The sequence below is a fragment of the Poecile atricapillus genome, chromosome 5 (genome assembly GCF_030490865.1).
Source record: "Poecile atricapillus isolate bPoeAtr1 chromosome 5, bPoeAtr1.hap1, whole genome shotgun sequence".
Lineage (NCBI taxonomy): Eukaryota > Metazoa > Chordata > Aves > Passeriformes > Paridae > Poecile > Poecile atricapillus.
This window is the reverse complement of record NC_081253.1, coordinates 35,974,294-35,992,475: the sequence shown is the minus strand read 5'-3', so window position 1 is coordinate 35,992,475 and position 18,182 is coordinate 35,974,294. Positions and strand designations below refer to the sequence as shown.

At 46.7% G+C, this 18,182-nt stretch overlaps 1 protein-coding gene across 4 annotated transcripts in view; it reads right to left on the bottom strand.

Moving 5' to 3' along the window:
- Positions 1–17,587, bottom strand: part of COL6A3 (collagen type VI alpha 3 chain) — a 57,702-nt gene extending 40,115 nt beyond the window's left edge. The window contains exons 1-4 of one of the 4 annotated variants that reach the window (XM_058839748.1): positions 17,390–17,587; positions 8,705–8,851; positions 7,153–7,770; positions 2,829–3,431 (exon numbers count right to left, since the gene is read on the bottom strand). In XM_058839748.1, the coding sequence (XP_058695731.1) occupies positions 2,829–3,431; positions 7,153–7,770; positions 8,705–8,792 (1,309 nt within the window). In that variant the 5' untranslated portion in view covers positions 8,793–8,851; positions 17,390–17,587. The remainder of the gene's footprint in view (positions 1–2,828; positions 3,432–7,152; positions 7,771–8,704; positions 8,852–17,389) is intronic. The other 3 variants (XM_058839745.1, XM_058839746.1, XM_058839747.1) reach the window with 3 other exon arrangements.
- Between the last annotated feature and the right edge of the window lie 595 nt (positions 17,588–18,182).

Genomic DNA, 18,182 nt, shown 5'->3' with positions numbered 1-18,182 from the left:
AAGCAGTAGCAAACACTGCCTTGCCCTGCCTGGATGGAGAAGAGCAGCCCCCAGCCCATCATGGCTCCTCTGTCTGGAGGCTGTTTACTTTGGATTTCAACAAAGAACAAAACTTTGGCTGCAGTCGTCCTTGGCTGGACACCAGCTGGCCATGGATTGTGGTGCTCCCAAAGGCTGGGTGCCGTCAGGTTTCTCACTCTGGGGGAGTGCCATGAGACTGGGCTGCTCAAGGGGTGACTTGGAGCTGGGGATGACATCTGTGACTCGGCTGTCCCCCTGCCCTCAGACCCTGCAAGACCTGCCTGCATCAGCTAGTGTGAACCTTTGTAAATGCCTCTCATGGAGTCGTGCTGGAAAGAATGTCATTAAGGACCAGTTGTAAAAAATGGAAGCTTAAAATTGCCTGCTGTGGTGCTGCCAGGCAGGGAATGATGAGGATGTGCACAAAGCAAACATGGTGGTGCCCTCCTCAAGCCAAAACCTCGAGTAAGCTGCCAGTGGTCTGCAATTGGCTGCCCAGGCTGTCAGAACAGAGCTACGCACAAAGCAACGAGCGTTTGTGTAAATGATCCCTTTTCCAGAGCCGTGATTTCCAGCATTCATTCCTCCAGCCAGGTTTTTTTTCCTCCTCAGTTTCTCCAAGGAGGAGAGGGCTGAAAGCAGGAAACTTTCCAAATGGATAGCAAGAGCTGACATCGCTGCTTTGTAGGACCCAAGAGAAATGTCCAAAGCACATCCTTAGCTTGTCAGCAGCTAGAAACCCAAAAGAGGAGAGCCTGGAAACTTTTGACTTTTGGGGGAAACATCAAAGGGGCTTTGGAAAGATGAGGGAGGCTGGGAAGGAAGAGTTCCCTCTGCTTCTCATTCCTGTTGTAGCTTTCAAATCCTGCAGTATTTTTCCCCAGAGGAATGCAAGAACCAAACCCAAAACACACAGGAAGAAACAACCCACAGTTATGGTTTGCATGGACACAATTAATGCAAAAGCCTTTATGCAGGGCTGTGCACATCTCACGGGGTTTAATCCAAAGCCCTTTAAAGTTGATGGCAAGTCTCCCAAGAATTTCAGAGGATTTGGGATCAAAGAATTTTATCTTTGACTCTCAAAGTTGGGAATGTTGGAGGGGGTCAGTGCTGAACCCAGGCCTGAATAATTCCACCCTCGTTGCCATGTCAGTTGTCTGGTGGAGCACCTCATCTAACTTCATCATCCAGGTTCCCCCAGGAGATGAAGGAGCAGAAAACCACTTTGGAACACCCCTTCATCCCAGGATGAACAGCTGGTGAGCTAAAGTGAAGTGACTTCAGTATTTCGTAGGAGCACTTGGCACCTCAGAGGGTTTGGCATCCCTTTTGGTCTTCAGCGTCTCCCACACTGCTTTACTCTGAAGCCTTCCAATTGATGTGAATCAAGGAAACTAGTCAAAATTGATTTCCATGTGTGCCAGGGGTATGAAATTCCCTAAAGATCTAATTATTATTTGAAAATAATCTACTTCCCCATTTAGCATATCCAGCTGTGTGTAACTGTATGGGCTGACATAGCACCTTCCACGAATGAGCTGGCATTTTAAATGAGAAATATGCAAGTGCAGATGATACAAAATGTACCAAAATTTTTTAATCTTGCCATTCATACTGTTAAGAATCAGACAGGAGGAAAGAGAGATTTTCCATTGAGTTGCACGGATCCCAGCATACACATTTTAGCTCCACATCTTGACTTCATATTATTTGGCTAAATACGGTTCTTGTAGGCTGCTACAAGGAAAAGTTCTTAATGTTTTTTTCCTGGAATAATGAAGGCAAGGTCATAAAATGATCTTTAAGGCAAATTCCTCCCTTTGATTTGAGCCACAGGATAGCAATCATGTTTAGGCATGGATCAGCAAAGACATCTGGAATGCAGTTTTATATGTCAACATACACCATGAGGAACAGTGTGTACAGAACTACAGACTGACAATGGGATCCCAAAAGTGCTGTTTGCATTAAGCATCTGTTAATTAAGTGCAGCAGCTCCTCTGCAATATGACATATTACGTCTTTCATAAATCACATATTTGCCACATAAATCCAGATATTCTTTATTCTACCACACCAGAGCATCTGGACTGCACTGGATGCTAGTCCAGAAATAAAGTCAGTGGGACTTCTGGGTCACGAAGTGACTTAAGTGGAATATTAACATCTGCATTTTTAATTCCCATGGCAACTTTCTCAGCTGATGGATCAAAGGTAGGGATTTCACTTCAGAGGAACTAAGGACTGTTCAGTTTTTTAGTTCAACAACACGGAAGTGTCACACTTTTACCAAGGGCAGCCCAGAGCTGTGGAATTTTACTGTTTTAGCAAGCAGATAATTTCAGCTCTGGTACATAGGGATCCATTTAACATTCCTGTTACCTTCCTCAGCCACATTTTATGGTCATGACACTTCCAACTGACATATAATGTAAGCTTACATGGCATAAATATTTTTACAACTGGCAGTGCTTACTACCAGGGTGCTTAGATATCTCAGTAAGGATTATATGAGATTTTTTTTATTATACCCTTTTTTTTAATACACTGCTTCTGTCTTTTAAAACACCCCATGTCAAGCCAATTATTGCAACAAGACCTCATGGTTTTTGAGAGATAACCCACTGGGCCAATGAGTTTCTGCAGAGAAACATCACTTCTCCATAACCAGACCAGAGAGATTAATTGGAAAAAAAAAAAAAAAATTAAAAATACTTAAAGCTTTAAATATGCTCGTAAAGCGTGCAAAAGCTCAATCATTCATCGATTCACCGAAATGCAAGGGTCTAGAAAGGCATACATACCTTCAGTCACAATGGTTGGGGCCGCTAACAAAATGAGTCTTTGGGCCACTCCAACAATGTTGGGCAGTAATAATTCTTGAAGAGCATCAAGGTTATGGATATCCAGGGCAGTATAGGCGAAGCTTCCATCAGTAGCAATCTGCTGCAGCTCTGCACTGTCAGCATTCAGGACCCCAATGCTAAACGAAAATATACCAGCTTGCTTCACCGCTAACAAGCCCTCTCGGATATCATCACTAGACTCTCCACCACTTATCAGCACTAAAATCTGAGGCACTCCTTCCTCTATCCTGCTGCCTCCCGCCTGGGTGAAGAGGTTCTCCACCACAAACTCCAGTGCCGCACCGGTGTTCGCTTCCTCGCCCCCGCGGAAGCCGAGTGCCTTCACGGCATCCAGGACATCCGCTTTTGTGGAGTAGCTGTTCAAAGCGAACTCGGTTCTGGGTTGATCACTATACTGCACCACCCCAATGTGTATCTGCTGAGCTCCAACTCTGAGGGTTTCAATCAAATTTACAAGGAAATCGCGTATGGCTGGAAAATTGACACCTCCGATGTTGTTTGATCCGTCAATAAGGAAAATAAGGTCAGCGGACTCTTGAGCTTTAAAAAAAAGAAATGCAAAAGGTGAAAGCATTAAAATGGGTGATTACATGCAGTTGTAACAGTGTTCTGACATGTTTCTTGGAAAACCAGTGAGAAACATAAAAATGAGGAAACAAAACAATGTGATCACTGATGAGGTGACTTTGCCTCTTAGTTCTGCATTCTGATTGAATATGAGCTCTCAGCTCCTTCCCAGTAGCATCCACAACCCATCAAGGGAGGGCTTGAGTGGACACAACATGAGACAGTGGCTGTAGTAACATGGGGGTCGGCATTACTGGCATGCAAGGAGAAACCTTACCAAAATACAGTTTTTGAAAATCTAGATACATTCCATCAGTGGCCAGCACTGTCCAAATATTTAGACAGAGGCAAAAGAAAATGGTGGACTTTGGTGGCAATTCACGCTGAAGGTAGAGGGAGAGGAGGTTTTTATCATTGCTACCTTCTATTTTTTGGGAGGAAAAAAGCCAACATTTATTGGATGCAGGGAAAGTTTCAGCTTCTCTGTCATGATGCTGCTCTTTTGCTGGTTAAACACAGAGGCTGAATATATGGGCTTCTCCCATCATGAATAAGTATTTCAAATACATTTTTTAGAATCAACTGAAAAGGGTTTAGTTAATTTCCTTGGACTGTAGCTCTTTAACCAGCTGCCATCATCCACCTGAAGTTATCTGTCTAGCAAGCTGACCCACACAGTTCTCAACCCAGGCCATGCAAAAACCATGTCACTTTAAATATTTTGCCCAAAGATGGGTTGATACCAGAGGGGTCTGATCTGTATTTTTCATAGGGATTCTGGATATTCAATCAAGGAATGCAGAATCAGGTTAAAAAAGGGTGATGAATCAGTCATGACATAATTATCCAACTCTAGTTGTTGTGACCATACCCAGATGATCACAAGTATTTGCTGAGAATATACACACACCAAACAAAGCTTGCACATGGCATCAACTTGGTGCTGAGAGGGTGTATTTTTGCTGTGAGACTTACCAAAGCAGACCCAAAATGCCCTGGTGTCTGCTCTTATTCCTTTTGCTCAACTAATTTTACCATCAACATCACCAAGAGCTGTATGCATGCAAAAAAGAAGAGGGGAGAAAACCCCAAAGCATGCTCGGATGTTTCCATGCTATTACTCTCCACTCTTGTTAAGAAACACAGATTTCATTCTATTTGCAAATGAATGACAAGCAACATTTGCAAATCTCTCTCAGTCAGCTCTTGACTTTTGAAAGCCAAAGGTGAAACCAGCAGCAAAGTTGGCATGTGGTTAAGCAAGGCCAGGAATAAACCTGAGGTCTTTGCTGTTACTGCCAGTAAATGATTTATTTATTTATTGCTGATTTAGTTGTTTTTCTAGTATATGTTTTCATAAACAAGGGGATTCAAATGATGCTGCAATTCCAGTGACAAAAGAGAATGTCTCCAAGTCACCATCACTCCCCTGGACCGACTCAATGGCCAGTGTTGGCTCAGAGGAAATCACCAGGGTTCAGAATTTCAAGGAACTCCAGGTTTTTTCTTTCCATCGAGGCAAAATTTAGGGGTGCTTAGGCTTGGTTTTGCTGAGCCATGTTCAGCTGGGACAAAGTTCCACTTCATCATAAAAGTGAGAGGGAAATCTGGCTTTACCCAGAGATGCTTTAGATATCCTGGATATTTTTTTGAAGGAACAAGACTCCTGGCACTAATGGGTTGCTTCCAATGAAGAGAAAATCGATATAAAACAGATGCGTTGGATAATTTGTCATCACTGTAAAAAACCTTGTACTTCAGTGCACATTTATGGAACAAGCTGGTGTGGAGAACAAATAAAAGCATGCTGGTTACACAACTAAGCAAGGAGGGTCAGATGAGACAGACAGCTCATATTTAACAAATACTTCAGGGCAAACTCAGGGCTGACTGTTGTACTTACGTGAGTCAGCTCCAGGGACTGCCACAGACCAACAGTTTTGGCTCTCTGTACTGGAACCACTACAGGACTGGGGCTTTTCTACACCTCCACTTCATATTAGGGCTCATTTCTAGCATAGCATCCATGGTACTTCCATACATTTTAATGCCACATGTAGTTATCAGCTGAAAAATGGACTTTTTAAACTCTTATGTTATTTGTACCATGATTCGCACACTGGTATCATCCAAGGTCTAGGACCTGTAACATTTTTTCCCATGTTTAACAACAGTCTGTATATGCAAGTCACACAGGGGCAATGCTACAATAGTAGGATTAACTTAAATTTGTGTTATAAGGATGGGAAGGAAATGCTTGCAAAAAATACCTTTAAGCAGAAAGAAACTTGGAAATGCATAATACACACAAAGTAAGAATTTGGCTTCAAAGCTTTTAAAGGAATGTCTGTGATTCCAGATGTTTCCATGCAGTAGGGTTACCTGCTGGCATGGCCCAGAGGAGGACAGACAGCTTCCAAAGACCAATTCCCCAGCTGATTTCAACAGGGAAGCTCTGGGCTCATTCATGGCTAAGACACCCAACAGCCACCGCAGTGCTGTCAGCAGGTTGGGTGTAACATTAATTTTCCAGATATATTGGTGTCATTTCCTTAGCGTTGGTGAGCCTTTTGTTATATTTGTGGGGCAGCTACTCCCCTGTGGCTTTCCTGTGACCTGGATATTTGCCCTGTCAAGCGCTTTGCACGACAAAAAACACACATGAGCACGGCCTTTTGGTGTTGCTCTGTGTCATGCAGTGATGGAGAGCACCCAGTGGGACTGGCGTGAGGGTTAATCAGGCAAGACAACACAGGGGGATTAATGTCACACTGCCTCATCGCACTGCCGTGGCCTTACGTCGCCCCACAAGCTCTCGACCTTCAGATGGAGTCTCAGGAATAAAAATAAAGGTTTGATCCCCAGGACTGCTGTTTTGAAAAACAACAAAGCTGCTCAGAAGGCTCTTGCCATGCTGGAATTTCATAAACAGAGAAGGGACGGAGGAAGACTGGTTTGTTTTTCTTTCTGGGGAAATTGGGCCCTGTGTTGCAGTCAGTGCAGGTCCGCTGAAGCCGGCGTGGGAGGTTTCACCTTTGGGAAGGATCCAGTGCTCCAGCAGGTGGAAGCCATGGGCTTGCAGAGAAGACTCTCCAACCACACACCTTCTCCAGGTGCATGAGGAGAGAGGTTAAGGGACAGCTCAGGGGTGGACTTTCAGCAGAGAAATTCCCCACCCATCATTCTTCAGCCATGACTGTGACAAGAATGGCACACTGCACAAGAATGTGACTTTCTGGAACAACACACTGTATCTCCCTGTCCCCACACCTGGTTCTAAAGGGACATCGACCATGGTGTCCCCACAACCAGCAGCTACCTTCTCAGTCTCCAGAGGATTTTCAGTCCGGATTTCACCATCAGGTGTGGTGTGTTCATCCCCTGTTTCCCCACCTTGGGACTGAACAGGACAGGGCAATTTACTAACTCTGCAGAGCTTCCTATGCTTGAATTTCCATGCCATATGTGCCAAAGGATGGCCACAAGGTGCCACTGCCCATTCAAGGATTCCTGCCCTGACTCCTGGCAGCCCTGGCTAAGCCTGCGAACAACAGCACCTCAGCAGCTGCAAACACGGGGCCACACGCCTCAAACCTTTGTTTTTAAACTTCTGAACATCCATCTCAGTCTCGTCCCTACAGAGTGGCAGCACCGAACAGCACAGCGCCAGCAGATACCACCAGTCAGCCATTACCTGTGATGTCTTTAACCAGTCCTTTGGCTCCAGCCTTTTCTGGAGTCATGGAGGAGCGGACACTCGCCACTAAGTCTCCAACTATTCCGTGGAGAGTGGTAAAATTCTCTAGGTTGAAGCGGTGCGTATCGAGGGGTCCGCTCGCTACTTCCTGTAACTCCCCTTCCACCGCGTCCTGAACGCCGACCGCAAACAGGTTTACACGGGCCGAGTTAAGGAGAGATGAGGGCAGAGCCACATCATCCCGGGGCTGTCCATCTGTTAGCACTACAATAACCTGGGGCACGCCTTCACTGGCTCTGCTTCCAGCAGCTTTAGTGAGGTGCTTCTCAATTAGGTATTCTAATCCTTTTCCAGGCTCGGTGCCTCCCCCCACGTAAGTCATGTTGGCAATATGGGACAGGATGTCCTGGGTGGAGGGGTAGGTATTTAACTGGAACTCTGTGTGGGGGTTTCCGCTGAACTGGACCAGGGCAAAGCGAAAATCATTTCCTCCCACATCTAAAGCTTTTACAACATCATACAGAAACTCTCGAACGAGTTGGAAGTGTTCCTTCCCAACGCTCCAGGAGGAATCCACTAGAAATATTATATCAGCCACGGCAACGGTTTTGACAGCTTTAAAAAAACAGATGGAGGTTTAGGATTTTCTATCGGTCAGCACAAGCATGCTTCCTCCTCCTCCTCCTCCTCCTCCTCCTCCTCCTCCTCCTCCTCCTCCTCCTCCTCCTCCTCCTCACCCAAACAACCAACAGCCTCCTTGGCATGGTGAAAGTGATGCTCAGCTTCCCCTTATCGCCAGCAGCAAAATGAGAAGCGCTTGAGAACAGCCAAGAAGCCACCAGAACCCTGGCACAGCAGGTGCTGGGGGACAGTGTGCGACCTGCCCTGCCCAGAGAGGGGGACCCGAGGTGTTTCTGCCTTCCTGCACCTCGCCCATGGGTTTGGACATCAGCCCTGAGCCAGACAGAGACACTTACAGCTTCACCTGTGAATTCAGACTCATTCAGTTTCTAGCTGCCCGTGTCTCTTAAATGGTTTTTGCTGGCTCCATGGTGGTGCTCAAGGATAGAAGGACAGCTTGGTTTAAGCAGCTTAGGTGTGGCATAAGTTTTCTGTGTTTTTCCTGCTGTTAACACCTGCTTGGTGACACCAGCTCCAGTCCCAAATGCGCCAGCACCACCTCCTTAAACAGCTTTTCTGCAGGTCAGTGGCAGTGCTCTTCTCACTGCTAAAAGCCCTCCTACACATGCAGGGAGTGAAGAACAGCTCTGCCCAGGAGAAGACCCTCTCAGGACCACCCTGAGCGCAGGTCCCACACCCTGGTGCCCTGCAGAGCATCCTCCACGGCACGGTACCGGCCAGTGTCATGCTTGGGGAGGCACCACGAGTGTCAGCCAAGGTCTGGGTCCCAGGGACCCTCAGCAAGGTGGAAGCTGAGGAGCAGAAAGTCATCCATCCACAACATCCCACGGACATGCACGTTAAACACCAAACAGCATCAATGAGTGGTTGTACAGGGCCAAAATCAGGTGGAGTAGCCCGGGCTTACCTGCTTGCTGCTGAGCACCAACCGAGCCAAAGCCCGAGAGCAGGAGGCAAAACATTGCCATGAGGGGCAAATGTCGATGTTTCCTCATTTTACTCTTTTATGAGTTTTCCTTTTATTCTCTTTGGTTCAAAGCACCTGATGTGAGACCTAAGGGAGGAAAACAGGAAGAGTGAGAAACAGCGCCAGTGCTGACCAGGAACAGATGAGGCACAAGGTAGAAAAGCCAAGCCATGTGGGTTTACAAGGCTTTTGTGGCAATTTGGCAGGAAAAAAAAATTCTTTGCTACTGGGCAGAGTGCCAATTCACATAATTGACCTTTAATCACCTCTGTGGAATTAGATTTTTTTTTTGTCTGTGCTGTTCCAGGCAATACATAATATATATGAAAATGCAAAATACACAGTGGCCTCCCACATGCCCTCCCCATCCATGGCTGACCAGCTGATACATCTCTGCCAACATACTTCCTCTTGCTGTTGCCTTTTCTCACTTTATTTCTTCCAAACACCACAATAATTGCCCTGAACATCCTCCTTTGCCTCAGCTCACCTTTTCAGCTGTCCCAGATATACAAGTGGAAATTTAAGCACTCTAGACCCAAGTGAGCCACATGATCTGGCTGCACAGCAAAAAGCCCTCGGACTCTCCCGAGCTCAGAGCCCGGGTTGTGGAATAGCCTGTGCTGGCTGATCATATTTTGAAAAGGCACCAAGAATAATATTTTATCTGCTGGAGCCAAAAATATAATTTAAGCAAGTTTCTTATCTGTGATCCACCTGGCAAGCCTTCTGAAACAACGTCTCCACCATGAAGGCTGTGCTTCTGTTGCCATAGAGATGACCAATTTATTATTTAATCTTCATTTCCAAGCCTACAGAGCAGAAACCAGCAACTCTTGCTTAACTGGGAAAATATCCTCCCAAAAGGGAACACAGTGATTTAATATCTTTCATTCCCCAACGGGGGTTCAATTACTCAAATCAGCCAAGAGTGACTCCAATACATCAAACTGTTAACCAGGTCATCATTTAAAAAAAAAAAAAAAAATTAAAAAAAAAAAAAGTGATTCAATTTTCTTATTACCATCCTTGCCAATTCCATCAATCCAGACAGTTATGACCAATACAAGAGCCTAAGAGGGAGGATAAGTGAAAGAATATCTTATTTTTGAGGAAAAGTGTGGTAATTACATGGATGGTCATTGCTGGCATGGCTGGAAACAGAACCAAGAGTTGGGAATATGGGAAAATCTGGACATAAGGAGCTAATCCCACTTCTGCTGAAGAGACACTTCTCAGGGATATCAGAGGGCAGTTCCATGGAAAGGAGGGGACAACTTCCACCTGGTTTCCTGGAGTCCAATGTGATCCTAACAATTCCTCTAGCTCCCTGTGTGTCAAAGCTGGGTTGGGGTCTGGTCTTTCTTCTTGGGAGGAGAGATTTGCAGCATTTGGTCTTTCCTGTGCTCCAGATGGAATTTATGAACATCCTATAAGTGATGTCTGAGTCTGGCAAAAGCTCTCCTCTGCCTTTCCCCTAACATATAATCATGATAATGATAATGATAATGATAATGATAATGATAATGATAATGATAATGATGATGATAATACCAGGCTGAGAGACAGTGAACAGGCCCCCAGCACCAGCAGCTAGCACATGTTAATCAAGACATGGCAAAGTCTTCCCATTTATTGGCAGCCCCTCAATCCATAGAGGCAGCTGCTGCAGCCCAGAGATATCATTGTCATTCCTAAAGAGATTAAACCATCACCTTTGTGAGCTGGCACCCATCCATCCCCCTGGCTGTTCCAGTGCAAGCCAAACCTCCCAGTGCCTCCAGCAGGAGAAAACCTGCTCAGTTGGACTGTGTCCCTGATGGATATCTTCCTCCCAGAAAAAATAGTTTCACCCAAATGATACATGGGGAGGATTTGTCCCCTGAGCACAAAAATACAGAAAGGTCTGTAGGTCCCAGAGCTGAGTTCTGAAAAAAGCACCGAGCTCATGATGACCATCCACCCAGTCCCATGAGAGAGTCTTTCCTCTGGGAAGAAATTTATGGAAGAGTTGCAAGCTCTTGAGTGGGATTCACTTGCACCGTCCATTGGGATTGCATAGAAGCCTGGAAGAGCTTAAAGTGCTGGACAAGACTCTCAGGCAGAGGGTGGGATTGTTGGGGTGTCCTGTGCAGGGCCAGGAGTTGGATTTTTATGATCCTTGTGGCTTTCTTCCAGCTCAGGATATTCCATGGTTCTCTGATTCAAGATGTGTATGTCTTAAATCCTCATAGCTGTGGAGCCAACCAAGGATTGCTGGTAATAACAGCCAAGGATTGTTGGCAGTGACCCACTCTGGGAAAGAACAGGATATGGCTGGAGAAAAGGCCACATGGAGGTAGGGCAGCATTTTATGGGACAAACATCCTTATTCCGGCTAGGGGAGATAAGCAAAGCACAGGGATGATGTTGAGAAGCAGGAAGATCTCCAGAGCCCCTTGACCCATTTCAAGAAAGGTCTAGGAAAAACTTGTTAACTAATTTGCATAGAAAGTGAGAAATTTTTCTCCAGGGCAGGGAAAATGTAGCTATAAAAGTTACATCCATGAAGCCCAGGAGCATCTGTGCCCCTGGATACCACATCAGCTGGATCAGTGCTGGAGTCAGGAATGGTGATCTCTCTTTCTCCCTTGCTTTCTTTCCCTCTTTAATCCATCTCCCTCTTCCCTTTCACTCTCTTCTTTATCCAAAAGCCACTGCCACGTGCTTATGCTGAGATCAGGGAGATCAGCAGCACACCAAATTCCACGCAAAGTGTGTAATTTGTTAATAAAAGTTTTGTTTTTGTAAGTTTTTGCCTGCCCTCTCACTTTTGCCTTTTCCTTCAACCACGAGCATCTACAAACCTTGGGAACCCACTTCCCCTTAAGGGTGGGATGCCACAGAATGAAAAGGCTGCTAGCAATGAATTAAAAATACGAAATAAAATGCATGCTAAGGAAAACAGCCCATTAAATTAATGTGTGCTGTAAAAACTGCTCATATTTCTTTCCCAAAATGCAGGAAGTTATGTTATCATCCTGTTTATTAGATGCTGGCAGTCAATCCCTCTTCAGACACAACAGCTGGGGAAGAGCAGAGCATCAAGACAAACCAGTGAAAATTGATGTCTTGCTGGCTAAAAAGTGACAGGACTGAAGCAAACATTTGGGGGCTTTTTTGGTTTTAACATCGAGCAGCTGCTCAGAGGCTGTTTACAGCCAAAGGGAAAAGTGAAACTCCCTGAGGCTATGGAATCTCCCCTGCCCACAGGATCACCCATGATCTCCCTCAGCAGCGAGAAGCTGAGATTTTCCAGAATCACAGAATTTCTTAGGTGGGAAAAGACCTCCAAGATCGAGTCCAGCCTGGGGACCGATTCCCACCTTGTCACCCAGCCCAGAGCACTGAGTGCCACATCCAGGAGTTCCTTGGACACCTCCAGGGATGGAGACTCCACCACTCCCTGGGCAGCCCATTTCACCACATTCCCCATTTTGTCTCTTAGGAGGCCTCCAGATCTATTTCCAGCTTTTTCTGTGACTTTCATCATGGTATTTATCATTCTGTGCAAGCAGAGGGACTTGTCCATCAACAAGAGATGAGTCTTAGCATCACACAAAACCATCCTAAAGTAATAGAGGCCAGGATTAGTCATCAGAAGAAAAAAGGCAGCAAAGCCTTGCAGGAAGAGGTGATGAATTCCTCTTAGAGATTGACTTAAGGAAAAGAAGAGCCTTTGAGAAGAGCTGTTCCTGAGCAGGGTTTTCTCTTAAAGCCCCCTCTCCATGGCACTCATTAGCTAACGAGGAAGAGTTCAGTGCTTCCAGAAAGGGGTGGGCAAGGAGATGATTTTCCTGTAGGGGATGACCCTTGAGAAGAAGACGATGCAGCAAGGACAGCAACCTTTTTTGTAAAGGTAATGTAGTGGGGGTTGAGTGGGTGGGGGTAATTATTTATTTTTCTTTCCTTGGACGAGGGAGTTCACCCAAAACTCTACTCAGCTCTGTCTTGACTGAGCAAAGTCTCTGGCTCAGTGAGAAAAGTGAGTTTAGTAAGGCTGTGAATAATGTGATTTTTATTACTTGGCTTGCCTCAGTGAGGCACAACAAGTAATTTCCGTTGCTCAATGTGTTCTTGCTTTGTGTCCCAAATTACCACCGGTCACAGAAGCTGGAGGTGGCACCAGCTTGCAGGGGATGGATGACAAAACCAGAGATGTGAAACCATTTTAATACTTGGTTATGGTAAGAATTTGTTTTGCAGCTTTATTCTCTGGCATTGTTGGGTTTTCAATAATGTATTTTCAACAAGGCAATTTAATTGTGGATTTATTTAAATTTTTATATCGAAAGTTCCTTGCAGTCCTGTGGGGTGAAAGCTGTGGTGAAGCTTTTGCTATATGCACTTCAAGCTGGAAAAATGTGCTGAAAAACCTGACTGCTGAGTGCCTTCAGGAAAGGAAAGAGTTTTCCTGAATTAAGTTAGCACAAAACCTGGGGAGCCAATTTCTTCATGATTCATGTGCTAAAAGATTAACTCCTGTAGCCTTCAATAATCTGAAAGTTTTATGTCTGTCTAGAGTTTATATAGCGTGTGCCGACCTCTTAATATTACAGCATTTCATCAGAAGAAATACATCTGTTCCTAATACTGCTCTCAAAAAAGCAATCATTTCTACCCCTGACACAATGAAGTGATTTCCTTAAATATTTTCCCCAGCAGCTATTTTTTGCATATATTGCATACTTCTCTATGTGCATAAAATTTGACATTTTACTTTTTTTTTTCCTTTGAGTGGATGTTTCAGATTCACTTTCTAAGCAGTTGTTTGCTTGTGTGTGTTGGGGTGGTTTTTTTTTCCACTAGAGTGTAGTTAAAATAAAATAGATGGGAATAATGGGAAGAAGTTCTTCCCTCTGAGGGTGATGAGGCCCTGGCACAGGGTGCCCAGAGAAGCTGTGGCTGCCCCATCCCTGGAAGTGTTGAAGGGGGCTGGAACAAAATGGTTTTTAATGTCCCTTCCAACCCAAACCATTTTATGATTGTATTTATGACATTTGTTCACATAATCTCCCTGTTCCTGTGACACATTCCTCCTGAAAAGCCCAGCAGCCTCTGGGAAGAAGCAGAGCATGGCAAGCATGGTAGGCAGAGCCATGACTGGCACATTTTCTGGGGACAAATGGCCTGTATTTGGGCTTGGCCTTGTGCACCTTTCCCAGCTGTCATGCTCAGGGACCTTTGGGATGCCTCACTGCCCCACACCACAGGATATCTGGTCCAGTTTTCCTGCCCAGCCATGCAGCATCCACAAAAAACACATTGACTATAAACCTGAGAAGCAATTGCAGCCCTTAAATTCCCTTGTGCATGTGGGGTGGATCATGCTTTCTCATGGGAGAAAGAGGTGGATTTGCAGCTGGGTCAAAACAGCTTTTCCAAAAGGGAGACAGGGAGAGCAAAGCTTCATCCCATAGCTGGTCCAGGATTCTGTGAGCATCCTCTAGGCCCTTCCAGAAGTCTGTTTCATGGGGATGTCACAGTCAAAACAAAGAGGCTTCTGCCTTCACCTGCATTTGCTTGGTGGGGATTTTCCCTTGTCCATCATCACCCTGTTTCCCAACCAAACTGCTCAGCCTCAAATTCCCTCAGCTTGGCTGCTCTCTGCTGTATCCACAGCCATGGGGGGCAGCAGCTGTAAGCCCTGCCCGTGGCTTGGAAGTGGACACCAGGCACCCAGAATAGCTACTTGCATCCCCAGCAGTGGGATGTGATTGCAGTCATGGCTGTGGAGTGAGCAGCTGGGAGAACCAGCTCCCAAAATCCTGATGTGGAGCCAGGGAGCTGCAGATTGCCCTCTGGAGGTGAGGCATGCTCCTCTCTCGCCTGGATGAATTCCCCCTTAAATTTCCCTGAGCTGGGGGAAATGTTAGCCAAAAGCCACTCCCGGCATGATTTGAGGCTGAATGCCGTGATTTTCTATTTTAAAAAAATCTTGGTCTCCTTATCAAGGGACAAAAAATGTCCCGTGCCTGGCCACCTCTTCATCACAGAACGCTGCATTCCCCCTGGTTCCACAGCCCTGGGGAGAAGCAAAGCTAGTTCTAGGGACTCAGGATGAGCTGAATAGGACAGATCCTGGGTTTATTCATGGCTCCAGGTGCAGGCATTAAGATTTGTCTCAGCTCTTTTGAAGCATAAACGTTGCTGCCAAGTGCTACTGGGAAGGTGAGGCTTGTGGGGTTGAGGGTTGCTCCTGAAAACATTTATTCCTACAAAGGCAGATCTGAACATTAATAAAAAAAAAATTTTAAAAGCCTGAAAGGGTGGAAAAAAAAAATCTCCCTGCTTTAGCAAGCCACTGGAGCTCTGATTCTTGAAAACCAGTGTTCAGCAAAGCAATAGAGTTATGGTGCTTCCATATCCTACCCAGGCAAGTTCCCTGGGTGCTAAAATTTAAAATGAATCACATATTCATTTCTGTCCTTCTAAGCATGCTGTGTTGGCTTAAAATCTACTTGTTTTCTCCATCCAAAGACTCAGACCAAAATAGAGTCATTAATAAGAGGAAAGGGAGTATTTGCTAAAAAAAAAAAAAAGGAAACTCCCTCAAAGATCAATGACTCTTTATGTATAGTAACCAGAGCCTCCTGGAGCGTCTCCACCCAAACAAATCGGCTCCTTAATGCGGAACACAGATCACTTAAAAAGGTGGAAAAAGTGATGGGCATGCGGAGGGGTAAGGCTGGCTGTGATTCACGGCGGGGAGCAGGCACGCAATGCCACCCGGCGCCGTGCACGCCCAGCACAGGGCAGGCTCACCCCTCTGCTGGAAATCCAATGGGGAACACAATCCAAGGCTGGCAAGGCTCTGCAGTTACCACAGTTTGTACTGATGGAAGGAATAAGATGTTCCCTTCCCTCCTGTTCCTGGACAGGCACGTAGCAAAAGCAGAAGAGGAACGTTTGGGGTTTTTTTTTTATTATTATTTTTTTTTTCCCCTCCTTGACATGTGGGAATTAACCAGGGGCTGGTTTAGCTCACCCTGAAATCAGGGAAAGTTACTGAGTTTGAATGGAAAATCGTAGAGATGTTTGAAAAACCAGAAAGGGGACTGGGGAGGGTGCTGGAAACTGGAAAGGAAATGAATGAACGATGGTGTGGTGGCAGCAAGCACACAGCTCTGCACTCCTGTCTTAAACATTGTCACAGCCCTGGTCATGGTCAGCCTCCCTGTAAAGACAAAGTTCTGGGGATGAAAAGCCTGTTTCCCTGAGCTCTGTCTGAAGGGATGGTGCCAGGGAGATGTGGAGTTGAGTCTCTCCTCTGCTACTGCATTCTTACATGACCTTGGAGGAATTCTCCAGCTCCCTGCAGCAGCCTTAGTCTGGAGGGATCTCTCTACAAACGTCCCAAACAGGGTATTTGTGCCCCAGAAGCATCACTATATAAGCACCGTAATTATCCAACCACAAATACTGATTCTTTTTTCCTTAAACCAGCAAGAAATGGGGTAAAGCCAGAACTTTGAAAAAACACAGGATTCTTCCCCCAAGAGCACACATGAATCATCACAGCAACCAGAAACGAGCTGAGTTTCCCACTGCACACGCTGGAACCAGATCAGCTTTGGCTACCCCCCATTCCGGCCAGTTTTGGCCCATTTGCTTGGTCAGGAAACCGGTTTGGCCACAACCATGTCTTACCCCATTAGGCATTTCTTACTTGGGAAGGGAGGGCTTTGCTGAGCCCAGCGGGATGGTGGCAGGGTGTCTCCAGATTAGTCATAGCCACCCCCTCAGCAAGTCCCAGGAGGCTGAGGGCAACTGGGGCTGTGGGGGGAAAGGGCTGGGGAAGGCAGGAGGGAGAGCAGATGGGAGGTGTGGAGAGGGACAGGGCTCCATCCATGGATGGAGAGCCCTTTCCCTTAGGGGAAAAGCTGCTGTTTGGCCAATTTCCCTCTCTGTGGATGACCACAAGAGGATGAGGATTATCCTTGGAGCCACATGCTGGCCCACCCCGGAGCAGTGGGGACATACCTGGCAGCAGGACCTGAGTGGCACAGCTGAGCATCTTTGCTGGGTTCATCCTACCTCACCTTGGGGCAGGAGGGGTGAGGGCAGCTATCCAACATCCCCCAGCCCTGGGAGCAGGAAAGGGGGCATCGAGACACCCCCTCAGCACATTCCTTGCAAGGTCCCATTGATGTCCCCACCTCCTCGTGCTGATACATCTTCCCAAAGCACCACATGCCCTCCCTGGGGCACTGCTTCCCATGTCATCCTGCTCCCATCCCATCACACTGCTGCTGCAGCAATTCCGAGGCATCAGATCCAAAAACCATGCTGAGGCAGCAGGAAACACCCTGGTCAGTGCTTTTGAATGGGTTTAGTTCCCCTGCAGTGGTGGGGACAGGAGTATCCCCACACACACGCTGTGCATCAGCTCCAGGAGGAGCTCACGAGCTGAGCAATCTGTCAGCATCGCTCTGCTTTTCCAAGACTGATGCAAACCTGGGGATGGGTTTTATCCAATATTCCCTAAAAAAATCCCAAGTACTACCACCCCACCAACGAGAGGAATCATGGTTCAGCAGCTGCTGAACTTAGGCTGAGGGCTCCGGGACGGAAAGCGAAACTTACCCCCAGAGTGAACCTCCAGAAGAGTTGCTTATTCCAGGATTTTCCACTCCAAAGCGCCTCTCACCCTTGCTTCATGGTGCGCGGTGCTGCTCAGCCTTCCCAGTTCCCTCTTGCCCTGCTCAGTGGGGTGCAGGCACCGGTGGGATGAGGGAATGGTGGGACACGGGTGGGATGAGGGAATGGTGGGACGCTGGTCCCTGCGCGACGGCTGCCGTGGGTCTGAGCGGTGCCGGAGGAAAGGACTGAGCTGGCTCGGGAATGCCGGGGGGCCGGGCGTCGCAAATGGGATCCAGATGGTTGGTGCTGGCGTTCCCGGGGCTGAGGTCAGAGCTGCTCATCACACACAGTCTCCCCCCGCCTCGGGGGACGCCTCCGCGCTGTGTGGCTTCTCCTCCCCGCGCTGCTCCCTTGCTGGTAGGAAATAGATATTAAAATTAGGGGGGTAAAAAAAAAAAATAAGGAAGAAAAAGAAAGATAAAGCCCTGTGGAGTTGGAGGAAGCTGATTTAACGCTGTCTTTTGGTCTTGGATGCTTGCAGGATGTGCCAAGAAGCATACCAAGTTACGCAGGGCTCCGGAGAAGTGCTGCTCGGAGATGCTCGAGGCTGCGGGAACCTCAGCCTCTCTCCCTGAGAGGTTTCAACATCAGCACAGGCAGAGGGAATCTCTTCTCTCTGCACCTTCTCATTGAAATATAGCAGCAGGTTTTTAGACCTATCCAGATGGGGAGGCAGAAGTGGGGGATTTATGTTATACATAACTTATAAATGGAAGTTAACACCTTAGCATAAGGA